Here is a 27331-nt window from a genome sequence, read left to right on the forward strand (position 1 = left end):
GGCGGGGGCCTTCCGGCCGGGCGCTTCGGAGCCGCCGGCCGCCCCTTTCATCTTCTTGGGGGGCGACTGCGGCTTCTCGGGCTGCTGGGCCTCCTCCAGCCTCCTCTTGGAGTTCCGCAGCCCCTCCCTCAGCTGCCGCCCCCCCACCTCCTTAGTGCATGACTTTGGGTTCAACCTGCCACTGACCTTGAGGCCATTGACGGCGTGCCCGGTGGACTTGGACGCCCCCCCGAGGGATAGCACCTGTTTGCGGGTTTTTGCATTGCTACTTTCAGTTTTCCCTGAGATTGTGTGGTTGACGGCGGAACTGGGCTTGTGGGGATTGGGTTTGGTTTCCTTGACCAGTTCTCTCTTGGCTTTGGTGTATGTGACGGTCCCCTTAGTCACCGTTGCAGTGTACTTCACAGTTTTGGACGGTGAAGGTCTGACTTCGCGCATCTTTTTGGCACCGGTTGCACTTGTACCCAGAGATGACGACATTCGAGTGACTCCGTTTACCTTCGAAGCCTAGGAGGCGGCGGGGAGAGGAGGGGAGGGGCGAGAAAAGCAGAGTTAGCAGCAGTTCGGAGACAGAGACCTCGCGGCACACGGGGGACAAAACAGAGCCGGCCGCCTGCTCTCGAGAAAGCACGCACGGCGCACGGCCGTGACCCCCACTTGGAGAGACGCCGGTTCCAACACGGGCCGGTCCTGCTACACAAACACACTCCACCCCACCTGCGTGCCCGCAGCACGGATTCCGGGGTGTGTTTCCACATGCGTGTGGAGCAGCCCTTCCAGGAAATCAAGGTTTCATGACGACCACCAGTCCACTCACCGTCGCAGGTCATGAACACGTAAAGGAGCAAATCCCTGCCCACTCAGCGGAGAGAGGGGACACACACCCGCACGCGCACATGCATTCGCCCACCCGTTCCAAGAAAAGACGTGCTCGCCACTCCGTGTGCTCCACAGAACAGCACGCTCTCTCTGCCCACAGGATTTTTAAATCTATGTGCTAAGAAAAGAAAGATACAAAAATACCACAGAACGAAAAGAACAAGCGCACTCCCGTGGCCCGGCTCCCGTGCAGGTCGCAGGCCAATCCCAGACGGGTGGCCGCCAGCCCCTGGCACCCATCTGCCCCGTCGTCTTCGAGACTGGGCCCCGGGGACTGCCTCCAGGATGCACCTGACCTCTTCTACGAAGCAACAGAGGCCCGTCCCTCTTCCGCGCGGGCAGAGCCGGCCCCCCACCCCCACGCCGCTCCGCCCTCGGCAAACCCCCATGTTCGGTGAGAACCTGTCTCGGCAGTCTCTGCATCCGGCCGGCTAACAGCTTGGACACCACAGCAATTCTGTGACTTGTAAAAGTCACCCTGGACGAGGCGGCTGGGTGGCTCAGTCAGTTAAGCGTTGACTCAGTTTGTGGGTTTGGGCCCCGCATCGGGCTCTGTGCTGACAGCTCAGAGCCTGGAGCCTGCTTCGGATTCTGTGTCTCCCTCTCTCTACCCCTACCCTGCTTGTGCGCACTCTCTCTTTCTTTCAAAAATAAACATATATTTAAAAGAAATAAAGTCACCCTTGTTCATAAAGAGAAACCAGAGAGTGATGCGTGCACACCAGGAATGCGCAATTTCCAAAGAAAGATGAAGGGCTCAGCCAGGAGCAGCTCTTGTGCACCCCACTCTGGGGCGGGCATCACGTCACAGCGCCGTCTGCTGCTGGCCTCTGACACGTCACTGACATCTTGGGCATCAGTTTCTCATCTGCAGCAGGAGCTCAAAACCAGGACTCCCAGGGCCCATCAGCACCCCCACCCCCAAAAGAGGCCAACTCTGCATCACACGATCAGCAGGAAACCCAACAAGCACGGCCATAGCTTCTCACCAGCAGCCCCCACGGGGAGGTGACTGGGTACAAGGGGCCTGCGCTCCCGGGTCAGGGAGGCTGACCCACCAGCTGTGGTCGCACAGAAGCGCATCCTCCGCCCCCAGGGGAACCTGCTTCCCCAGGACAGAGCGCCCTCTGTACTAGGCACTAGGCCCAGGCCCAGCACAGGGCACGGCACTCAGCGCAAGTGGGAAAAAACAAAAACGTAACCGGAGCTTTCCCAGCAGTGGCTCTCAGACCCAAAGATCCCTGGGCCCCATCCCCAGGGTTTCCAAGACCAGTAGATCTGAATGGGGCGCGAGAATTTGAATTTCTAACTTGGTCCCAAGGGATGCTGAGGCCGATGCAGGAACATACTTTAAGCAGACCATCGATAGAAGACTCTGGAAACAGAGAAAGAAGGGTATTTCTCTTTAGAAGCCACCAACGACAAACAGTCCAATCAAAGCCTTAACATCTTGGTAAGAGGCTGTGTTCCAGAAGCCGAGCCCGGAGCATCTAGGGAACCAGATTTCTGGTGAGCCAGCCTGGACCTCTGGACTCTGCGGGGTGCCAGCCCTGCAGGGGAGGCCGTGGGCCAGGCCCAGGACTTAGGGCCAGAGTCACCACTGCTCACCACCTACAAAGAAGCAGGACTCACCATATCAGATTGAGGAGAGAACGGTGTGGGACGAAGAATGGGCAATTAAAACTAAACATCTAACAGCCTGGCAGGAAGAAGTTAAAAATAAATGTATATACAAAACCTGGGGGGAGGGGTCAAACTTCCCTCGGAGGGCGCTGCCCCTATCTGGGTCAAGTGAGGGATGCAACCATCTCTAGGTTTTCATTGTTCGGTCAAGTGCTGCCATTAGCTAAAACCAAAATCATTTAGGAAATAACCAGAAACGGTGTATAGTCCTGCTGTGGCTCAGGGAGAGAATTTTCCATCCTCAAGATGGAGAGACCTCAGAGACCCAACACCTTCAGAAAAGGTTCCGCAGCCAGGAAAGTGGAAGACACACCCTTCAGGCCCTCGATCTTCCCTGAACCACTGGGAGGACAGGCTATTCAACTCCCTGCCTGGCTGAAAATAAAGCTGATGCCACAGCCTCACCACCCGACCTCGACCCTGATCCTGAAGTGATCCGTGTGGGCGGGAGCCCCACAGCTCGGCCTTCCCATAACGGTTCTGGCCCCAGTCCCATCCAGCATCACGGTTCACCCGTGGGATCTCTCAGACTCTACATCAAGGGGCCTTGAGTCCATCCGTTCTGCCTCTCTGGGGGCACCGGAGGCCCCTCCTGTTGTGCTCGAGCACAGGGAGGTACGTTCTCTGCAGGGCAGAATTCCGGAGAAGTAGTTCAGTGTCTTTAATGGCAAAAAGAATCCCCTCTTGTTTACACATCTCTGTGAACTTGGATGCTGGTGGGTCCTGCCAAGAGGTGCAGCCTCCCTGCCCAGACCAGCAGGGCTCCCTCACCGCGCTTACGGTCCGCTTCAAAAGCGGCTGCCCAAACCCTGTGTGTGTGCAGGGCCACGCATCACAAGCTCAAAGACTCAACGCATCCCCCTCGCAACTCATGAGAACAATGAACTTGATTTCGAGAAATCAGCTACAGAGACGGCAAAGGGCATGTTTCACGGACCATACTCCTTCTTCCCACAAAGTGTGCATCTTCCCATCTGTCCGCACACACAGGCCTAGTCCCTGGCCTATTGTGGTCTTTAAGGGGCCAATGCTCAACTGGTAGCAAGGAAAACAAAGAAATGGTGGCGAAGGCGTGGTTTGACCTTGACTTGGGAGGGACTCCTGCAGCCACCACCTTAGTGGGCAAACACCAAGTCTGGGCGGCATAAAATGCCCAGGTCCCTGGGCCAGCTCACAAGGCAGGTGGATCTGACGCCGCTGGCACACACCGGAGCAAACAGATCCCCAGAACACGTGAGAGGCCCCTCGACTCACTGGAGGACTAATGCCCGTGCTGCGAGCAGCAGTACCTTCCAATGTGCAACAGAAACACCGTGGCTGAATAGCTACGTCTCTCCAAACTGTTCCTTCTCTTGGCTCTGGCAGCGATTTTTGCCCTTGCACCGCGCTCTCCCTAAAGCCACCTCGCTCTGCAGCCTGCTCACCCTGGCCCACCCATCACCCACCCGTCACCGGCAGCTCAGGAGCCCCCCACCCAAGCCAAAGAAGCCAATTGAGTTCACAGCCAGGAATCCGGGCGTCAAGCTCCTGTTCCCCACCAGAGGGAGCTGCTGAGTCGGGAGCCTCTGCTCATCCTCTCAGCGCAGGGAGGCTGGGGAGAGCCCACTTGAACTTTATTTGTATTAAAAAACAAAGAGCCTAAGCTGAACAGAACTGCACCCAACCGGCAGTGAGTTACAGAGGGGAAGGCCTCCTGGAGCAGCAGACCCCTTGGTGAGAGAAAGGGTGACACCCACATTAATGAGTGCAGGACCTTCCCAACAAAAAGGAAAGGCTGGGTTCTGGCAGGAGCCCCCAAACTTTTGACAGCACCTGCTCCCATTAGAGGCAGCTTAATGGAGTCCCCAGTACCATTCCAGCTACAAGCACGACCCGCTGACCAGCAGAGCAAAAACCCTAAACATCCATAGCAGAGACGATTTTCTGACCTTCTTCTCTATGGATGTTCCTATTTTCCAGGACTTAAACAAAACAAAACAAAAACAAACAAACAAAAAGAACTACTCCCAATTCTTTAATTCGAATTGAAACCCCCTCTTTGAATTTTTGAGGCCACCGCATTTTCAGTAACCTGTGTACAGCTTATTGTGAGGACCCAACTTCCAAAGTAACAATGGAGCCCAGCAGATCCCCCTGCCACAGGTGCCTGCGGGCTGCCTGTAGGAGGCGGTCACTTCCTGCACGCTGTGGCTCAGCCTCAGCACCAGAAATGAAGGCAGTGACCGCGTGCCGTGCCCGACAATCCGCACCGTGGCTCACCAACCTCAAACATCTACGCAACTGAAGACCTCCTCACGGGGCTCCTGGAAACCAACATGTTTCTTTTTTTTTTTTTTTTTTAATATTTATTTTTGAGGGAGAGACAGAGTGTGAGCAGTGGAGGGGCAGACAGAGACCCAAAATCCCAAGCAGGCTCCAGGCTCTGAGCCATCAGCACAGAGCCGGCTGCCGGGCTCCAACTCACAAACCGGGAGATCAAGACCTGAGCCAAAGTCAGATGCTTAACAGCTTAACCAACTGAGCCACTCAACCTGCCATTTCAAAACGCTCTCTAGGTGCATAAGGTCCTTCTGGTTCACCGCCCTGCCGCTGTTAGCCTTCTGCTGCATTCAAACCCAAGTGCCAGGGCATGGAGCTGCAGAACAAATACTCGCTCCTGCGCCAGACACCTGGCACACGTCCAAGCTACCCTGCCAGGGGCCCTGACAGTCCCAGGGCGGCCACACGTGCCGACAGACACCGCGCCTCTGACGTCCTAAAGTCCAGAGAGGCCTGGCGAGCCCCTCACCCCGAGCAACAGCCATGGGTGACGTTGCTCCAGGGCTGCGAGCTCGGGTCCTGGGCTCTGAGGAAGCGCAGGGAGCACGTGACATCAAGCGAGGTGACCGGGAAGGGGCCCTTTCAGAGCAGAGGGTGGTGAGCAGAGGGTGCCTCCAACGGCATCAGGGCATACGGGGTCAAGTGCCTTGGGAGCAGCACCCCCTCAGCCCCACAGCCCCCCCCCACCCTCTGTCACCTGACACAATTCCCATTCACCCTCTTCTTTTGGGGGTGGGTCTAAAGAAATTAATCCTGTTTACGACTGAAGACCCACCTGTCCTCTGGCCCCGATCCGGTAAAAGATGAAAGGGCGGAGTCTAGTCATCTCCATCAGGCCCTTAGAAGGGAATCTACAGGTTACTTTCATTGACCTTATTTTTAAATAATGGGATGTGGCAGTTTCTAATTCGTTCTTTGTTTATCTCAGTATCACTGAGTTGGGGGCAAGTCAGTGTGATTGCGTCCAAGTGAACAACAGGGCCCAGGAGGGTTAAAGATTTTAAATTTCTGTCAAGGTCATGGTTGGCACCAAATGAGTGCTGACGCCCTGGGCTGGCCCCTCTGTGCTGATTAGACAAGGGCGCCTGGCGGGTACAGTTGGTCAAGTGTCTGACCTTGATTTTCTGCTCAGGTGGTGATCTCACAGTCGTGAGGTCGATGGCCCCCAAATCCTCGGGCTCTAAGCTGAATGTGGAGCCTGCTTAGGGTTCTCTTTCTCTCTCTCTCTCTCTCTCTCTCTCTCTCTCTCTCTGGCCCTCCCCTGATCATATTCACTCTCATCAGAAATAAACATTAAAAAAATTATTTTAGGTCACAAAGTACACTTAAAAAAAAAAAACTAAGGTTAAAACTACTAATGTATGCCTGTATACACGTGCATGCACACGCACTCTCTCTCCTATGGATGCATGCAAATACGCATACTCAGAGAAATATTTCTATCATCAATAATATGAAAGGCCAGGGTGCCTGGGTGGCTCAGTTGGTTAAACATCTGACTTCGGCTCAGGTCATCATCCCGTAGTTCCTGGGTTCAAGCCCCACGTCAGGCTCTGGGCTGACAGCTCGGAGCCTGGAGCCTGCTTTGGATTCTGAGTCTCCCTCTCTTTGCCCCTCCCCTGCTCACACTCTGACTCTCTCTCTCTCTCTCTCTCTCTCTCTCTCTCTCAAAAATGTACACATTAAAGAAAACTTAAAAGGAAAAAAAAATTTTTTTTAAATCAGGAAGAATGAGAAAGGACATGCGTAAAGAACAGCTCCACAGGGAAGCCTGGGTTGCTCAGTCACTTAAGTGTCTGACTCCTGATCTTCAGTTCATGTCCTGATCTCTCAGTTCCTGAGATCAAAACCTACGTTGGGCTCTGTGCTGACAGTGTGGAGCCTGCTTGGGATTCTCCGTCCGTCTCCCCACTCCCCCTCAGGATTTCATCACGTTCCCACCATCTCTTAGTAATTCTGGAACTCGGCCAGTCAGGAAATCTCCCTGGTCCGCCCACACCCGGCCCCGACTCCATCCGTTGTGCGGAAGAGGTTAGGTCCATGGCACAGGTGCCCAGGGAGGAGGTCTGTGATCCCCATGGCTCCCCGACTGTAAAGCACAGTGACAAGCCACTGTCTGGGCTTTTGTGGTTTTGACGCAGCCCTCCACCGTGTGCCTGCCTCCCGGCTGTGTCTGCCAGGAGTCCTGGGCAGTCACCGGCCCGGCCCGGACCGCTGTGACCACCACCGTGGCAGGCCCTGTGGCCGTTCTTCGGAGGTTCCCAACAGGATCCGGGATCCGTAACTCGAGGCAGAGCAGGGGGCGGTGGGGGTGGGTGTGGGGAGCAAGGTGCCCCCAGCACACGGGGGCCGTGCAGCGTGCACGTCCTCTGCCCCCAAGTCCTGGCAGAGGTGCTGGCTCGTCACATTAAGAGGACGGCGCAACTATGGCTTCTCGGGGCTTAACTCGGGCGAGCAGGGCTCGGAGCCCCCGGCGCCCGGGCCACGGAGGCCAGTGAAGGAGGCGAGTGCCTCCGGAGGGGGCACCAGGGACAGTCAAGGAGAGATGCACGAACCCGGCACCTCGGTGCAAAGACCGGGCCTCCCTCCCCATCTCACCTCTGGCCGTCACCCCCCTGCTCCCTGAGCCTTCTCGTTATAGATTCCCTGAGGCGACCACTCCCATGTCCCCGTCAGTTAAGCTGGGGACACAGGGACAAGGCACCTGGCAGGCAGGCCCGGCTGGGCTGCAGTGGGGCCACCTGTGCTGGGAGGCAAGGCCGGGGTTACCTGCTTCCGTAAGTCCTGAGCCGACCGATGCAGAGGGGGGTGGGGGTGGTTGGCGGCGAGCCCCTTGGCCGAGGTCCCCGAGGAGGGGGCCGCTGGGGGGGGCGCCGCTGCCGCCTGCTCCCTCCGGCTGTCAGTCCGGTGATCGCTGTGCTTCTCCTTCCCGGGAGTGGCTTCTTTGCTTTTGTGTTTTTGAACAGGTTCTTTCTCCCGTGACGACCTGCTGGAACCATTGAACACTAGAAAGGAAAGGGAGACAGTAAGGCCACGCCGTGAGATCAGGCTACATCCCCACTTTGCTGCCCGGAAGCCAAGGAGAAAAGGACAACGTGCCGGACGGCCTGCAAGTCCCCACACGGCACACGGCACACGGCTCCGCCGCCGCGACCAGGACTCCAGGCACAGTCCTGGCCCGAGACACAACCTCTGTAAACCACACGCCAAGAATTCCTTGCTTTGGTTGAAAAGACTGAAATTCTATTTTTTAAAATTCCCTACCAAAACAAAAAGCCCCAGAAGCCCTCAGAACATCAACACACGTTAAGCAAAACAAGAAATTAAAAGAAAGGAACACACAGTCAACATCCCAAGAACAGAACCGCCCGGTGTGTGAAGATACAGGGGATCTGGAAGAAGATCGTATCTTCTCTGGTTTGAAGTTACAGATTCAGGGAGCCAGGGCGGCTCAGTCAGGTGAGCGTCCGGCTTCGGCTCAGGTCATGATCTCAGGTTCGTGGGTTCGAGCCCCACGTCAGGCTCTGTGCTGACAGCTCAGAGCCTGGAGCTGCTTCTGATTCTGTGTCTCCCTCTCTCTGACCGTCCCCTGCTCTCGCTCTCTCTCAAAAATAAATAAAAACATTAGAAAAAAATTTTTTAAAAAATAAAGTTACGTATTCTATGGGCGCCTGCAGGGGGGTGGGGGGCCTCAGTTGGTTAAGGGTCCGACTTTAGCTCGGGTCATCTCAAGGTTCGTGAGTGTGAGCCCCGCATCCGGCTCTGTGCTGACAGCTCGGAGCCTGGAGCCTGCCCTGGACTCTCTCCCTCGCTCACTGCCCCGCCCCCACCCTCTCTCTTTCAAAAAGACAAATAAAACTATACATTCTGAGACTGGAGATCTGCTCACCACCCCATCAGGGACCGGAGAAGCGAGTGCAGGCGTCAGGGCTCAAGCTTGGCCTCGTCTCCTCCAGAAGCCCCAACAGCAGGGACCGCCGGCCCGGCCCGAGCGTCCCACAGGCCGGGAGAGCCAGCTCGGAGAACTCGCTGCCGTCCAGCCAGCGGGGTGGGCGCAATGTCATGGTGCCCATTTCACAGGCGGGCTGGGCCGCCTCCCGAGCTCAGTTCTGCTCACGAGTTCCTTTCTCAACGTTACGGGAGGGGCCTGTGAGCCCAGGAATCAATCCACGAGCTTTTACCATCTGGCCCTGCCCCCCAACAGGCCCCCTCTGCCCTGAAAGCACCCAGGCGGTATTGGCCTGTTTCCTCGGGGTGGGAGAGAGAGGACCCGAGTGAGCTGCCACAGAACAGACCGGGAGGCTGCGTCCAACCCTTGCAGTGTCATTTTAGAAAGGCTCCTGACCTGGGGGGTAAAGGGGACATGCTTTAAAGGTCACCGTGCCCACCACCCTGTGCCCACCACGCTCAGACACCTCCTCTCCAGGCCACTCCCAGCCCCACGAGGCAGCCCCCCGCCCCCAGGCCGACCCCCAGCCCGAGTGCCCCCAGGCAGCTGTACGCCAAGGCCTCCTTGGAGCGGGAGTCTCCTCCTCGGGGGCGTGAAGTCACACTCGCCTCCACCCACAGCCCCCTTCCGAGGGCTCACAACCAACCAAGCCTCCCTTCTGAGGACAGGGACCGCCAAACATGTGCCCACAGCTCCGTACGCCTTCTCTCTCACCTCTGTGGTCTCCTTTCACATACTTAAAAAAAATTTTGTAATGCTTGTTTATTTTTGAGAGAGCGCAAGAGAGAGGTGAGCTGGAAAGGGGCAGAGAGGATGACACAGAATCCGAAACAGGCTCCAGGCTCTGAGCTGTCAGCGGGGCTTGAACTCTGAGCAGCGCGATCATGACCTGAGCCAAAGAGCTCAACCGACTGAGCCACTCAGGCGCCCTGTCATTTGCTCCTCTGTCTGTCGTGACGCTTAATCTGCTAATCTAGTGGGTTTTTTTTTTTTAAGGTCGTCTTGGCTTCTATGCTTAGAAAGCCTGCTCATATTTTTAAATGCTAAAATATTCCTCCACTCGTCCTCTTGATTCATTCTTTCCTTTATTTACTTACTTATTTAGTGAGCGAGAGATTGTGCGCGGGAAAGAGAACCCCGGGCAGGGGTCAGTGGATGTGGGGCTTGAACTCACAAACCCTGAGATCGTGACCTGAGCTGAAAAACCAAGAGTCAGATGCTTAACCAACTGAGCCACCAGGCACCCCAGGCACCCCATCCTCCTCATAATTTTGGTTGAACTGCTTACATGGACATCTTTGATTCACTTGTTACCACCCTGGATACGGTCTAACCGACTTATATGTTCCATGCCTGGACGGGATGTGAACCTTGATCTGGAAAGTTCCTCCCAGCACCTGTGACGACATGTCCTCCACAGACTTTCAATACCGCAGTGGAAAGAGCCTGCTGCATCGAAACACGGCACGGGATCGGCGCTGTGGAAGATTCCAGTGGGTACTCCCCATTTCAGGGCGAGCGGAGAGCTTCAGATGGCGTTTATGCTAAATGTAAGCAGCCGTGCTCCATCAGAGCCCACCAACACCCCGGACCCACAGGCCCCGCGCTCACTTTCCAGACAAATTAAAAGCAACATCCATAAGGGGTCAAACCCCAGTGTGAAGAACACACAAGCGAAGGAACGTGAACCTGGGCGATTCCTGACCGTTCGCCCATTTTCTAAAGCCGTGAACACAGCTCCTTTATTCAAACGCTGCACAGGAAGTGCAGTTTGTCCATTTGATCTCAAACATTCCATGCCCTTCCACGCTTTGTTACTCAAGTACGAGTTCTGTGATCACTTCCCTTGGTTTGGTTAAAACGATTTCCTTCTGCAGCTGGGTCCCTCTCCTAACATGGTATTGAGGCCACTCCATGCCCAGCACGGCCATGTGCAGCGGGCCAGTCGCTGCTGCTCAGTTTCCTCATCTGTAGACTGGGCATAAGGGGATGTTCCTGCATGGAGAGAACCCTGTCTCTGCAGGTTCACAAGGACCATCTCAAATGGCTGAGAAATCAGACCGTGGCAAGCCCTCCTCTGCGGCATGAAGAAGGACCTCCATACCGTGTGGCCTGAGCCGATCCGTCCTCTGGGGAAAGGACGTGTGGCTGATGCCCGAGCAAGAAGACATAAATGCTGAAAATACAGCCTGCATTCTCTACTAGCTTCATGAGGGACTTGGGCCCTGGGGGGAGCCGAAGACCCTTTCAGGGGATCCCTGAGGTCAAAACTATTTTCGTAATTATACCAAGATACTATCTGCCTTTCTCACTGTGTTGATGTCTTTAAGGGAACAAAACACAGGTGGATTTAGCACCAGGAGAAATGCTAATCAGAACCACCATGAGATGCCAACCATTTCACACCCACTGGGATGGCCAGCCTCAAAAGACAGATAATGGGGAGGCCTGGGGAGGATGTGGAGAAATTCTAACCCTCACGCATGGCTGGGAGGGATGCAAAATGTGGCAGCTACTTTGGGAACCGGGCCAGAAGCTCCTCAAAAGAGAAACAGGTTATCGGGGCAAAATAAAGACAAAACAGGTCCCCATTTGGGTGGCTCAGCTGGTTGAGCCGCTGACTGTTGATTTTGGCTCCGGTCATAACCTCAGGGTCCAGGAGTTCAAGCCCCGAAGCGTCCACTGCACTGACCGTGCGGAGCCTGCTTGGGATTCTCTCTCTGTTCTTCCCCCACTTGTGCTCTTTCTAAAAGTAAATAAACTTAGAAAAAAAAATTTTTTTAAATAGTTCCACATAAAAACTTGCAACAAATGTCTGGGGCAGAATACTAATAATTAAAAATGGGGGGTGGTGAGGGGGCAAGAGGTTCACCGACTGCTAGATTGATAAACCAAATAAGGTGCCATCCATCCACAAAAAGGAATCAAGTGCTCACACATGCACCAGTACAAAGGGACCTTGAAAACATGGTGATCAAGAAATTAAAAACTGTTTCCATACTGTAGGAACTCCTTCGTGCGAAACGACCAGAAGAGATCCAAAGACAGAGAACGGATTAATGAGTGCCCGGGGTGGGGGAGAGTTCAGGAAAATGGGAGGGATTGCTGCGGGGAACAAGGTTTTTCAGGGAGATGACAACACCCCAAAGTTGACTGACCTGATGGATGCGCAACTCTGCATATACCAGTAACGACGGAAGCATACACTTTGGGTACATTTTGGGATTTGTGAATCCTATCCCAATAAAACAATTTTCTTAAGTAGGCTTCATGCTCATTGCGGAGCCCAATGCGGGGCCTGAACTCATGACCCTGAGAGATCAAGAACCTGAGCTGAGGAGTTGGAGGTTTCACCAGCTGAGCCACAGGGGTGCCCCCCCCAACTCCTTCCCCTGAACTACTGTATACCCCCCGTTACCGTTACTAGCAGTTAACAAGAAAGAAGGAAAGACAGGAGCCAGTTCTCATTTCAGGGAGTGGCAAAGTACAAATGGTCAGTGGCACTAAACCCTGACCCTTGAGCGCACACACGTTGTGTGACAATCTGGGAAGTACAAACCAAGCCTGTCCCCTGCGCATCAAAGCAGGTGATATCCAGGGCAGAGCACTCGGGGGGTGCCTAAAGCTGCAAGCTAGCACTTTGAGAAATGCTGCCTTTATTTCAAAGAAAGAATGATGTGGCCATCAGTCCACTGTTTCCACCAAAATGAATGATACAGCGACCCTGTTGTAGGAAATAATGAATTGATTTGTTTTTGCTTTGTTTTGCTACCAATGATGGAATTCACGATTTGAGGAGTCTCAAAGTCTCTCCACACTACAAGACCTCTCTGATGAGGTCAATGAAAATGAGGATATTTTGATGGTGCTTAATGAATGGTGCCGACAACTGGAAGAGGTAGTTGGTGAACCATTTTTTCAAATTAAAAAAAACTATTTATTTATTTTGAGAGAGAGCACACCTGTGACCATGTGCGAGCAGGGGAGGGGCAGAGAGAGAGAGAGAGGGAGGGAGGGAGCATGGGAGGGAGACACATAATCTGAAGCAGGCTCCAGGTTCTGAGCTGTCAGCACAGAGCCCCACGTGGGGCTTGAACCCACGAACTGTGAGATCATGACCTGAACTGAAATCAAGAATCACTTAACGAACGAGCCACCCAATCACCCTGAACCATTATTTTCAAACGAGCAATATAAAACATAATAAAATTATTCATGGATAAGAGATCACGCTCAAAGCCAAAGCCAAACCAATGGATCTCAGGGGCACCCGGCTGGAGTCGGAGGAGCATGGACTCTGGAGTTGACCCTGGGGTTGTGCATGCGAGCCCCACACTGGGTATAGAGATTAAATAAATAAAACTTTAAAATAAATTTAATGTAACAGAGGGTGAGAAGTTCACCTGTACCACTCCGGACTGCTGGTCCAACGGACCCTGAGGAAATGCCGCTGGTGAGTCTGGGTGTGGGACACCGAAGGACAAAAATCATCCACAAAGTCGCTCCCTTTTCCAACTATGTTTTTGTCGGAGACTGATTCTCTTCATGTACTTCAACCAAAACGATGTATTGCGAAGACTACACGCAGAAATAGACATTAGAATTTTACTGGCTTCAGGCGCCTGGGGGGCTCAGTCAGAATTCAGCCCCCATGGCGGGCCGTGTGCTGACAGCTCAGAACCTGGAGCCTGCTTGGGATTCTGGGTCTTCCTCCGTCTCTGCCCCGTCCGTCTGTCTGTCTCTTCCTCCCTCCCTCCTTCTCTCTCTCAAAAGTAAACATAAAAAAAATCTAATGGTCTTCTATGCCCGATACATAAATATTTAAAGTTTAATCAGTTTTTATGTTAATATGGTAAATATCCACTTTCAAATAACATTTTAATATCATTTTGTATATTTACCATATTGAAAATGGATCTGTAAATACAATCCTTTTGGGGTTCCTGAGTCAAAAGGGGTCTTAAAAAATCCTTACATCACTAGGCTAAAGCATCTCTTCCATGATTAGCTACATAAGGTTTCCAGAGAAGTGATGGACCCCGTACTTATGTCTCTACCGACAAGCCCCCCACGAAGCTCAGGCTCGGAGAGGCAGCTCCCGAAGTCTGAACCCACGAAATCACCTGCTAACTCTCTGACCCTGCGCTGGTACCGGTCCACGTCTTCGTTTCCCCACGGACTACCTCACAGGGTTGCTCTGAGGAATCAGGGGGAAACTATTAATCTAGAAAGGGGCTCACGGGCCAGGAGATGTCAGGGCCACCACACTCTGGACGGCGTCCACACCGGCGCTCACAGCTTCACGCCGCTCGTCCTTCCCAGGGACCCACGGGCCAAGGCCGTTGCTAAACTGAGATTTCAAGGAAATTCCCTAAGAGTGGCACTGTGGTTATCAGCTGGCAGGAGCTTCCTGAATCCGGGGAAGAAAACGCAGATCCTTCCATCAGCTCTGGCTCTGACAGGGAACACACAGCTGTGGCTCTATTCTGAGGCCGAGGACGAGGTTCAGCCCCAGCCTGCAAGGACCCGACTCGGGGGGGGGGGGGGGGGGGGGGGGGGGGGACAATGGAGCCAGAGACAAGGTAGATTTTGTCCTCAACAGCTCATTAATTTTAAGTGTCGTGGGAACCTGCCAGTTTTACCCTCCAAGTAATTATCTTTTGTCTTAATTTGTAAGATTGTCGAGAAGGGGAAAGGCAAAAGAAATATTCACTCTCACAGGGAAAGACTAAAACCCTGTGAACACAAGAGACAGAGAGAGGGGGAGAGGCAGATACAGGACTATGCATGCTCTCCCCAATTAAAAGGAATAATTGGACTCGTTTCTTCAAGGAGAGAAAAAAAAGCATTTATCACAGGGAACTGTATTAGGAAATTGTATTGTGCTCAGATACAAACAGCTTAACATTAATGAACAGAGACAAATCTATTGATTTGTATACACACACTCTGAAAGTTAAATGGCCTATAGACAAGTGTTTTCACACCACGGCAGGCAAAATCTTTACACCCAAAGGCTGATATTTTGATTTAGGGTCACGTTGTGCCCAAGAAGAGAAGATGCGTTCCCAGTAAGGGAGGAAGCAGAAAACTGCCCAGTTACGTTAGAACCACCTTGCTGGCGACCCTGCATCGGCCGGGAAGGCAGAGAGCTGGGCTTTTCGGGGAGAAACGTCTTCCATGTCGAGCTCGAGGGAGCTCGTGCTGAGCACCGCGCCCCACGTAAGCTGTTTGCATTGATCACAAGGAGGCTGGGGGGGGCGGGGGGAGGGGGTGTCCATAAGGCAGTCCATGAAAAGCCCACCATAAGGTCTTTAAAACCCTCCCGCCATGTGCAGCCCCTTGTAGGGATGCGCAGAGCGCAGTGTTGCTGTTTAGCTCCCAGATCGCCAAACACATCTGTGCCCCAGTTCTCCGAACTACGAAGCCAGCTGCCTCCTCCTGTCTGCCCTCCAGGACTCTCTGGAGCATGTACAATAAAGTCTATGAAATGCAGGTGTTCTTGCAAGGAAGGGTCCTGCAGAGAGCAGAAGGTGACCTGGCTTCTGAGCCCCTTCCACGAGGACGCACAAAACCCCCGTCTGAAGGCAGTGAGCCCGCATCACCGTCCGCTCTCTGCCCACACCCAGACGCCCCCGTCTTGCTAATCACTGGTGCCACGAAAGGCACTTCATCAGAACACAAGGACGTAATCCTGATATTTTTTAAGGAGGTGACTCGGCGTCTGTGGAAGTTACAGGACACTCTGAGATGACTCAGTGTGTGACCCGAGCTGATGGGGTTCCGAAGCCCTGGCCTACCTGAAAGAGAAACAGGAGCACGAGAGGTTACAGGATGCCGGGCCGCAATGGCTGGTCTGCCGGCGGAGGCGCAGAGACCAGAGGGAAAGAAGGACCCCGAGGCCCAGAGGCTGGACCCACCCCCAAATGACCTAAAATAAGACCTGTTCCCTGTCCCGCCCCCAAAACGAATCGAAGGGACAGAAAAGAGAATCGCTGTACAGAGAGGGCCGTGTTGTGGAAGGGGAAGCAGAGCAGGCCAAGTTTGGGCTCCAGAGCCAGATATTTAAACGGAAGCTTCGTGTCATTACAAGGCGTCCCAACCTGGGGAAGACAGACTCCATCAATCGGCTGGCATTGAACCCTTGTTACTGGGCAAAAGCTGTGCTTGCTCCCTGGAGCCAGTTCAGCTTTGAGTCACTATTGTCTGAAAACAATGGAATGTCTGCCAACCTTGTGCCAACAGTTCAAAAGGCTTTTAACGCAGCCTGTGCGAGAGGGAGAGCTGTAACCCGGTTTGCCCCGGGCGGAAGCCGCTCGGCTCCCGCAGCGGCAGCGCTCAGGGTCCAACTGGGGGAGGCAGAGGGGGCGCGTCCGTGCTGACCCCAGGGCCGGGCTCGCTCACAGCGGGGCCAGCGCCAGGCCGCAGAGCGCGGGGGAACCTTCGGCGGCCTCTGTGCACCCTGGCCGTGCGCATCCCAGGCCAAGGTCTACTGGTTCACGTGGTGTCTGCAAACCCCTCTGGAACGGACACCCTGAAATCCCACCACTCAGATTACATAGCAGAACAGGAAAGGAACCCATTAAGAAGGATTTTAAAGGTGAGTTACATTTGCTACGTACGAACTTCTTGAACTTTTTTTTCTACAGTCAGAATTCGGTTGTCCACCACCCCAGGATCTACAAATGTGAATGCCTGATGTGCGAATGCGGTCACATAATGGGAGCTGGAGAGATATGCCTTATGGACACATTTCTCGAAGACGATCCTAGTACCTCCTGATACTGAAGTTTAAAAGGGCATATGACCTTTATGAGAATATAAAGGTCAAGGCAACGAAAAGACCATGAATCAGGATGAATGGTTTTTGTCATTGAGAAATGGCTTCTGGGCCTGCCTGGCCCCCAAGGAGCCATGCACAGGACGAGATGAGCCTGTGGTGAACGGCCACCCCCACCCCCACCACGGCCGGTGCCCATGTCAGGGGCTCGAAGACATCTGCATTCTCCCATGTGCCAGAGCAGGGTCTGGGGAGGGACGTCTGGGCAAATGGCCTTTTGGGACGGCAGGCAGTGGGCCGAGCGGGATTTCATGCTTTATCACTCTCAAGAAACAAGACAAAGAGCACAGAACTATGGTTTATACTCAGAAGGATGTGCATTAACTCTTGAACAAAATGAATGCAGAATTTTGCAGTCTGGAAATTCAAAACCAACCTTATAGGGAAGGGAAAGAATTCTAGAATGCCGACCGCATCTGAAGTACAGGCTAAGGTATCCAGTCCACCGCTGGATCTGAACAAGGAATCTCACTATTGACAGCATATTTGGAGAAGAACCCCTTGAAAATGGGCACAGGGGTGTGTGTGGAAGGCACCCCCACGCACCCCCCACCGATAACATGATCAACTATCCAAGTTAGCGAACTGGTAATTTTCAGAATAAGAACACTAGTACAGTAAAGCTAAATGTAGGAATATTCGCATTGCGAGGAGGACGGCTGCCAAGGCTCCCCAAACAAATATCGGGGTCTGCTCCTGTATCAAATGCCCCTCCACCCAGCCTCCAGCCAAGAAACCAAGGACTTGAAATTCTACATGCACATTTTACAGACTCTGGGAGTGGCACATCTTCCGACTCCACATTCCCCTGAAGACACGCCCGATGAAAGGGCTTAACAGCTCAATTTATGACACGCGTGTGAAGTAAACACATCCGTCGATTCCGGAAGAGAGAATGGATTGGAGATTCCGAAAATCGAATGCGCCACAGTTCTTCCAAAGAGGTATGGGGAGGGAGCCGGGAACAGGACAGTGGCCAGCCTCTGCTTCTGGAGAGCCCCTGAGGGCCAGGCACTGTGCCAAGTGCTTCTGTCACTCGTTCAGATTTCGGTTTGTTGTTAATAAGCTGGAATTCACATGATGTGTGATCTGTGCATTTAAACCGCGGAGTGATGCATACCTACAGTTGTGCAACCCATTAAACACCCGATGCAAGTTTAAGACATTTGTTATCTTCTTTGAAGTTAAGAAGGGGCGCCTGGGTGGCTCACTCAGTCAAGTATTCAACTCCTGAGTTCGGCTCAGGTCCATGATCTTAAGGTTCATGGGATCGAGCCCCACTTTGGGCTCTGTGTTCAAAGTGTGGGGCCTGCTTGGGATTCTCTCTCTTTGCCACGATCTCTGCTCATGATCGCTCGCTATCAAAACAACATTTCCAAGTTAAAAATAAAATAGACATAAGGGGGAAACTAAACGAGAAGAGTCAGAGTGGGGCTCACAAGCCACTATTAAAAACATGATCCTACCAAAATCTACAAGGAACTCACCAAACTCCACACCCGAAAAACAAATAATCCAGTGAAGAAATGGGCAGAAGACATGAACAGACATTTCTCCAAAGAAGACATCCAGATGGCCAACAGGGACATGAAAAGACGCTCAGTGTCACTCATCAGGGAAATACAAATCAAAGCCACACTACCGCCTCACAGTCAGAGTGGCTAAAAAGACCAATTCAGGAAATAGAAGCTGGTGAAGATGTGGAGAAACGGGCACCCTCCTGCACTATTGGTGGGAATGCAAACTACTGCAGCCACTTTGGAAAACAGTGTGGAGGTTCCTCAAAATATTAAAAATAGAACTACCCAACGACCGAGCAATAGCACTACTAGGAATTTACCCAAGGGATACAGAAGTGCTGATGCATAGGGGCACATGTACCCCAATGTTCATAGCAGCACTTTCTACAATAGCCAAATCATGGAAAGAGCCCAAATGTCCATCAACTGACGAACGGATAAAGATGTGGTTTATATACACTGGAATACTACTTGGCAGTGAGAAAGAATGAGGTCCTGCCACTTGCAGCAGCGTGGATGGAACTGGAGGGTATTACGCTGAGTGAAATAAGTCAGGCAGAGAAAGACAGAGGTGACACATTGTCACTCCCATGTGTAACTTGAGAACCTTAACAGAAAACCATGGTAGAGAAGGGAAAAAGCAGTTTCAAACACAGAGGGAGGGAGGCAAACCCACAGTAGACTCTTAAATACAGACAACAAACAGAGGGTTGGTGGGGGGTGTGGGGAAAGGGAAAAATGAGTGACGGGCACTGAGCAGAGCACTTACATGGATGAGCACTTGGTGTTGCACGTAACCAATGAATCACGGGAATCTACCCACAAAACTGAGAGCACACAGTATATACACTATATGTTAGCTAACTTGACAGTAGATTATATTAAACACACACACACACACACACCCCAAAACCACAGTCCTATGGGGTGGCTGGGTAACTCAGTTGGTTAAGGGTCTGACTTCTGCTCAGGTCATGATCTCATGGTTAAGGAATCTGAGCCTTGCATTGGGCTCTGCGCTGACAGCTCAGAACCTGGAGCCTGCTTCAGATTCTGCATCTCCCTCTCTCTCCTCACCCTTCCCCTGCACACACTCTCTCTCTCAAAAATAAAACATTTTTAAAAATTAAAAAAAATAATAAAACCATGCTTCTGGCCCACAGTCCAACTTTTGGAAAAACTCACAAGGCGGCGGGGGGGGGGGGGGGGGGGGGGGGGGGGGGGGGGTCCTGAAGCTGCCCGAGGTGAGGAAAAGGTGAAGAGGACACCTGGCGGAGAAAGAGGCGTCTGTCGGCTGGAGAGCAGCATCTCCTCTCCGCACGCCTCCCCCCTCCCCAGCACACGGAGAGGGCGGAATGCACCTCCGAGGCAGAAACGTGGTAAACTCATCCAAATGACTGCTTTTTGGCCCTAGCACAACGTGCCCCCGGGTGTGCGTCCAAAAGCAATTAAATCATTCCAGCTAGGAGTCCAATGACATGTTGTTTAAAAAGTCTTCTGAGAGATGTCCCCCTTCAGAAAGACAGGGGCACGACGCTCTGTGCATTCGTCCCGTGTCTCATAAGGGCGAGAAAGCAGGCGAAAAGGCACCGTTCACAGCGGCCGTGAGCAGGGGCCTTCCCCCCGCCCCCCAAGGTCCCCTCCGCAGAGGAGAAGGACCAGCGACAACACTGAGGAAGGCCAAGGCCAAGGCCATTCCAATCGGATGTATTCATGCCTCCAGTCTGCCATGCTTATCCCACTGGAAAAGAAATGACCAGCGAGGAGTACTGGTCACAAACTAAGCCATTTCAAGTATCAACTCGTAACATAAATATCCCCAGAGCAGTGTTTCGATGGTGGCATTTTGTTTCCAAATCGGGATTACCTAAGGGCTCTACTGTTAGGATCATCTGAGGTTCTGTATATGTTAGAGTATTCTGGAAACTCTGGAGAGCTGGTGAACGAGAAGCTGCCGAAGGCGTTGTTACTGTGACCCCCGATGGTAGCCCGGGCTGACAATGCGCGTGACGCTGCTCGGGCCATTTCAGGTGACGTAGTTCAATAAACAAGCGCAGTTCCGTGAGCCTGCTCAGAGGATCGGGAGGGAGAACGTTCTAGTCTGGGGTCACGTCGGACTGGCAACAGCTCACTCTCGCGGGGGACAGCTGGGGACTGGGCTCTGCGCCCACAGAGGACACGCACGGTCACAGGCCCAATAGGACGCTGATGGCAGGGTCACGGCCACGTCGTGGGTGCATGTGCTCCCCCTCGGCACTGCCTTCCGTGGGGTCCCCACACCCCGGGCCACACACGTGCCCCCTCCATCACCCTGGATGCTTCACGGAGCTGGGGGACAGGGAAGGGTCCAGGCTTTGGGGAGAAACAAGATGAAACAGGACATCAGCAGCAGTCTGGCTGCTGGTGTCATCAAACTGACACAGCCCACAGAAACCGCTCCTCCTGGTCAGGTGGCCCAGCACCCAATTTTTGGTCAAAGCTACTCCAAAAAAAACCTTCAGGTGTTAACGTTCCCCATCTTGTTTTCCGTGCATGGACTTCCCCACGTTTCAGGGACGGGGACCCTCCTGGGGGAGATGCTGTTGGACTTCGGACACACCGCAACATCTCCGGGGCACACGGTGGGGAGACACACACGCCGCTTGGACCACAGAGACGCCCTGTCGTGAAGAGGCATGAAAAAGCGGCTCTCACGCTCCACTTTCTCAGGTGAGAAGAATCAACAATTCTGAGAACCTTCAACTAGAGAGGATTATGCCCTCATCTGGGCCCTGCATTTTAGGGAGGGATCTTTTGCCCAGCCAAACAGAGGATCTTGAAAAAGTCCTTCCCCGTGAACATACAGCAATGCCCATCATCTGTTATAAAAGGTCCCAATGGGGACCATTCCTAGACACGAGACACATGCGGTAATTTTCCTTTAGGCTGGCCTGTTAAGTGAGTAAGTGAATGCTCATCTACTCTACCCTGCTCACTGCACAGAAGAAGATATTAATAAGAGAAATTAAATGCCATATCCAGGAACACACAAATAATATATAGCTTTAATTTTTTTTTATAGTTTATTTTTGAGACAGAGACCGAGCTCCTAGGAGAGAGGCAGAGAGAGAGAGGGAGACACAGAATCTGAAACAGCTCCAGGCTCTAATCTGTCAGCACAGAGCCCCACATGGGGCTCGAACCCACCAACTGTGAGATCATGACCTGAGCCGAAGTCAGACGCTTCACTGACTGAGCCACCCAGGCACCCCTGATAGGTAGCATTAAAGAGGCAGGACACAAAGCTGCTGGTGACTTTAGTTTTGTAGGAACTAAATACACCAAAAAAAGGACAAACGTACTGGGCACCCTGGTAGTATAGAATTCTAATGACCCAGAAATGCTTGGGTAAGCCGTACAATGCTGACTATGCCATGTTCAAAGACTACTACATTTTACTTGGAGCACCTTTGGGTGACAAGCTTCTAGCATCAAGGACTCCTTCCTCTACTGTGGAAACTCGTGACCGCAGGACGATCTCTCTTTCTCCTGTCTGGGGACTTCCTCCCAATCATTGCTAGGACTTGCTTTATTTAATAAACTGCTGGCTGGCAGTGATTTGTTTCCTGACCCGTTGTCTCCTCTAAAGAGAGGGCCCAGGGCACACAGGGTGAGGCAGGACCGAATCAGGTAATGAGACAGAGCCCCACGTTCCTCTCCGACACTGGCTGAAACTGGTCTCCAAAGAGGACTTCCATTTTACATGGTCAGACCCTTCTGACTTCTCTTTTCTCAACACACCCATTCATGTTTCTCCGGGCCCCCTGAAATGGGAGGAGCACTGCTAACCGCATGCACATTTCTGACTGGCTTCAACACCCTCCCTCCAATGCCTCACAGAGAAGCGCCACCATCCCGTAGGTTTTCATTATCTGGCTGCCAAGGACATAAAAGCCACGTAGCCACGCAAGTGGGGACCCAAGCAGAGCCGCCCAGCCCAGGCAGGGGCTGGGGTGCCTGTGTTCCCGACGCCGTCCGCCAGGCAGGAGCAGGACGTCCCTGATCACGGCACAAACTGCCCAGCACCGCACACCGATGCTCACCCTCTCTCCCCTACCCCTCACCTTCCCGCACGGGGCCAGGGGCATTTCAAAAACCTCGACTCTTAGCTGCAACCTGCCATCAGGGTGATGGGTGTTAAGGCCTCAGGTTTTTCATTTCCCCACCCGCCTGGACCACGTCACCATGACTCTGTCGTAGAGGAGATGAATCAAGAGAGAACACAGGTGCACACAGCCAGGTGTAGTATTCCTGGGGTGCCTGGGTGGCTCCGTCGGTTAAGTGTCTGATTCTTGATCTCTGCCCAGGTCGTTGTCTCGTGGTCTCAAGCCCCGTGTCAGGAGCCTGCTTGGGTTTCCCTCCCTCCTTCTCTGTCTCTCTCTCTCTGTCCCTCCCCAGCTAGCACTGTCTCTCTCAAAAAATAATTAAAAAAAAATTTTTTTAGTGTTTATTTTAGAAAGATAGAGTGCAAGTGGGGGAGGGGCAGAGAGAGAGAGGGAGACACAGAATCCCAAGCAGCTCCAGGCTCTGAGCTGTCAGCACAGAGCCTGACAACAGGGCTGGAGCCCACGAATGGTGAGATCATGTCCTGAGCCGAAGTCAGACGCTTAACCCACTGAGCCACCCAGGTGCTCCCTAAAACAATACACTTTTTAAAAGATTTAAAAAGAAACAACAAAGAGCCTCTAGTATTCTTACCGTCGTGTGTGGAAGACAGCCCTCAACTCACACCCTCACACAAGAAAGCAGGTATGAGACCACCTACCAAAACCAAGGAGAGACATCACCCTCCAACTATGAACCTATGAACCTGTCTGCGCTCGCACTGAACAGAGGGCCTATGGACTGTTTGCTTCCGCCCCGCCTTCCAGATGAAGAGGCCGAGGCTAAGAAATACTAAGCCACATGCCTGAGGGAGGCAGCCTTGAACTTCGGAGGGCAGAGGTGCAAGCAGGCGGGGCAGAGTCTGGAGCCTGAGCTTCGGCACCACTATTCTCTCCTCCGCATCCGCAGGAAAGTCAAAGGCTGATGTAGGGGTCAAGTGTGAGAGGGACTCAAGAGTGGGAACGTCCACTAGTTCACGGGCAGCTCCTTCCTGAGGAATGCGCCCCACAGAGCCCAGCAGACAGTCTGAAGACCCACCTGCACCCTGATCTCCACGGCCACCCAGCCATCTCCGGGTGTCAACAATCCGTCCAATGTGACCCTTCCATTTCATTCCGAGGACACCTCCGTTACAACCTCAGGATCACGTAGAGGCGAGTGCAGGAGTCTCGTAGAGGGTTTTGTTGTTGTTGTTGTTGTTTTTATTTTTGCCTTGAAGCTGTGCACAATCCATCTTTCAAAAGGCTGTGCTAGCTCACCTTTCCAAAATACAAACGTGATCATGGAAGTCGCTTGCCACGGCAAGCCCTTCACTTCAGGAAGGAAGGGAAAGAGGCAGGGAGGCAAAGGACCCCAGGATCCCTCCGGTAGAGGGCTCTCTCTCTGACACTGAATCTCGGGCTACCCTTTTCCTGTGACCGCACAAAATGGTTGGCACTCAGATGCCCGAAAAGTGAAAACAAGTTCACGAACCCTTTCACACATACACGAGAATCTACAGAACCATTTTTAGCGGAGACCAAACGCTCGCGGATCAGGGCTGCTTGCACCCAACGGGGCTCCTTCTTAGGGAAGATGTTTGAGCCTGGGTCCGGGGAGGCTTATCAGTCATAGGACAGGTGGCACGGACAACAGCGGGACACACCAGAAGTGACAAGAAACACAAAGTGACAGGGAGGAGGGTATACATGAACCAGACATGAAGCCTGTGTGATCAGAAAACATTGACAGTGCCTGAAGGTCTCAGGCCATTTCTGATGAGATTCTCCAGGGAGTTTCTCGGACCATCAGCGTCTTGAGGGAAAGTTCCCTGTTCTTCGTTCATCTGGGTCATCTTCCAAAGAGCTAAAATTAGCACATTTCTCATGGGCACATAAATTAGACTTATTTTATGTAGGACAAAAAAATTAACTCCAAAAAACTTCCAAAGTGCTTCATATGGCAAGATCCTGCCCTCAAGAAGGCTTGATGACTGTTTCAATCCTTTTCCCAGTGAAATGATGGCCAGACCTCCCTCCCAAATCCTCCACAAATACAACATTTTCAGGAATAAGCAAACACAAAATCTTTTCCAACACTCACAGGCATTAACATTCACCAAAAACTCAAACTACTTTCGCAGGAGATATGATAGTGGAGTTAATCTGGTACCTCTGTCTGATCTGTTGGGTCATCTGAACACCTCACAGGAGAGCAGCTTTACTGACAACCGTGTAAATGTTAACAGGACCTCAGGCACCTGGGGGGCTCAGTCAGTTAAGCATCTGACTCCGACTCAGGTCATGATCTCCCCATTAGTGAGTTCGAGCCCTGCGCCGGGCTCTGCGCGGACAGCCCAGAGCCTGGAGCCTGCTTCAGATTCTGTGGCTCCCCCTCTCTGCCCTTCCCCCCATCAAAAATAACCAAATATTTTAAAAACTTCTTGAAAAAAAGAACGTAAAAGGACGTGGAACGTCTCCATGCCCATGACAACAACATTACAAACTCAGACACAATACGAATTCATACTTTTTGATGGGGCCAATGAACTGAAGATTCCACGGGCGATGGGGGGGCTGGTGTAGGAATGAGCACACCCACGGACTGAATGAGGTCAGGGCTTCAGACAACAATATGGCACCAGAGGAAGGACTGGCGTCTGGCGGGCTCCCAGACACCAGGACAGATCACGGGGCCTGCAGCTCTCGCCCAGCCTCTCCTCCACATTTAGGTGGCTTCCGGAACTCTACCGGAGCAGACCTTTGCAACTGCACCTGATCCCTTCCCGCCTCAAAGGCAGACATAATCAAGGGCGCCTGGGGGGCTCAGTAGGTTAAGCACTGGACTCCTGGTTTCAGCTCAAGTCATGATCTCACAGTTCGTGAGTTGGAGCCCCACGCTGGGCTCCATGCTGACAGCACAGAGCCTGCTTTGGATTCTCTCTGCACCCCTCTGCCAATCACATTCTCCTGCTTTCACAAAAACAAACTTTAAAAAAAAAAAAAGGGACATAATCTAAGACAGAGGGGCTGGAGGTAATCTACCTAAAGCTAGAAGCCTCTGATTTCTTCAGGAGAAATCAGAGAGGTGGTCCATTGTCTTAACTGCCCCCACAGAAAACAGGAAAACAACAGAAGACAGACATTCCATTCCTTGGAAGACAAATGCATACACTGTACATGACAGCGCCCTAGACACACAATACCTGAAATACGGCTTTAAGAAGAGAGATGCACCCAACACCCACTGGGAAGAAAACAGTGGTCAGAGGCAGACCCGCAGGAAGCAGCATGATTAGAACAAGCGGAGATCGGAAAATATAAGCCTCGGCAAGGAAAGCACAGAAAGCGCCGGCAGCGTCTGAGCTCGGCGCGGCCCTGCTGGCCTGGGCCCTCCCCTCGCTCCCGCTTTCTCTTCCGCCTTCTGTCCCGGGAGCCAGCACTGTCGGGGAGGAAGAGAAGAAAGTGTGCAAGAGCACAGGGCAGAAGAGAAAGAGGGGCATGGGGGTCCTCCGCCCAGGCACCCCCCACTGCATCCAACCACACACTGTCCCCACACCCCTACCCAGGAAGACACGGAAAATTCATCACTGTACAAAATGAACCCAAGAGTATTTCACCAAGCAGATCCCCAAAGTGAACACGTAAAGAACCTTCTAGTTGCCACAAAATCCTTTTCACTCATATGGTAACTACTTAAAGCAGTAAAATCCGACATTGAAAAAAAAGTTAGAAGTCTACCTGTGTGCGTGTACACGCACAGGCAACTGCAGGAATCCACAGACCTATTTTCCTGGACTCCTAATCACCGTGGTCAATGCAAAACTGTTACCCTCTTCCCTGGGGGAAGTCAGCCGACTCCCTCACCCCACCCCCATCATGAAACCTTACAACGTGCCACCCGGTACCTGCCGCCACCACTCTGCGGCTCTTGTGAAAAAGAAGGATTCAAGAGAGTAAGCCCCTGCAGGTGAATGGCGGTCCCTCGGACACTGGCAGCGGGGTCAGTGAGAAGACTGTCTAGTGAACAGCAAGTTCGGACAGGCAAAAAGGAGGAGCGGGGGCTCAACCTGTGTGGATTCACTCAGCAGATCCGTGTGATTTGCTGGGACAGCGTGATTTATAAGAAATATAAACTTTGCATTAAGATCTGTGTATGTGGTCCCACCCACGATTCCTGGGGCTCAGAGCTCCCCAAACCCCAGCACTTCCTAAGCGTTGAGGGGACACAGAGGTTTTTTACTGAGGGGACCTCCGGGAAGTACCTAAGGACAGTGGCTGGGTGCCAAGAAAGTAACCACGTGAACAGTGGACTGCAACCTTCAGTCCGACCCCCTGACCTTGAGGAAGGTGAGAGGAGCCAGAGGTTGAATGGGCCAATGGCCAAGGACTGTGAAATGACGTCTCTATAAAAACCCAGAAGGACAAACTTCTACGAGCTGGGCTGCAGGACCTAAGGAGACGCTTGGAGAAGGTGTGGAAGTTCCGTGCCCTGTCCCCATACCTTGCCCTACGTCTATATCTGGTTGGTGACAGATCCTTTATCAAACCGGTGATGGCTGAGTGTGTCCCTGAGTTCTCTGAACCACTCTAATAAATCAGTCAAACCTGAGGGGGATTTCATTGGAACCTCCAATGTGTAGCTGGGGCACAAGGAAAATGGGGGAGGGGAGGGGGCGGGAGGGCTGCAGGTGGCACCTGAGGTGGGGGATGGGGGGTGAGGGGCAGCCTTGCGGGACTGAGCCCTTCACTGTGGAGTCTGATGCACTCTCTAGGTAGATAGTGTCAGGATGGAGTTAAATCCTCAGAACCCCATGGGGGACTGAAACGGCTGAGTGCTGCGGGGGAGGGTGCCACGTTTGAACTGGGTCCAGAAACCCTAAAACGCTGATGGATTCACACACTCAACACAGAGAGACAATGAAGAACGGTACCAAGGGATAATTCAGATACTATCCTGAGGAAATCTAGGTCTACTGTCTGAACACAGAGACCAACCCACAGTCTAATTTCATGTTTT

General features: G+C 52.7%; 1 protein-coding gene across 1 annotated transcript in view; it reads right to left on the reverse strand.

The window, feature by feature from the left end:
- JARID2 (jumonji and AT-rich interaction domain containing 2) overlaps positions 1–27331 on the reverse strand; it is a 260643-nt gene that overhangs the window by 20257 nt on the left and 213055 nt on the right. The window contains exons 6-7 of the mRNA XM_029943136.1: positions 7651–7886; positions 4–507 (exon numbers count right to left, since the gene is read on the reverse strand). Coding sequence (XP_029798996.1) covers positions 4–507; positions 7651–7886 — 740 coding nt within the window. The remainder of the gene's footprint in view (positions 1–3; positions 508–7650; positions 7887–27331) is intronic.

The sequence above is a fragment of the Suricata suricatta genome, chromosome 7 (assembly GCF_006229205.1).
Source record: "Suricata suricatta isolate VVHF042 chromosome 7, meerkat_22Aug2017_6uvM2_HiC, whole genome shotgun sequence".
In the NCBI taxonomy this organism is placed as follows: domain Eukaryota; kingdom Metazoa; phylum Chordata; class Mammalia; order Carnivora; family Herpestidae; genus Suricata; species Suricata suricatta.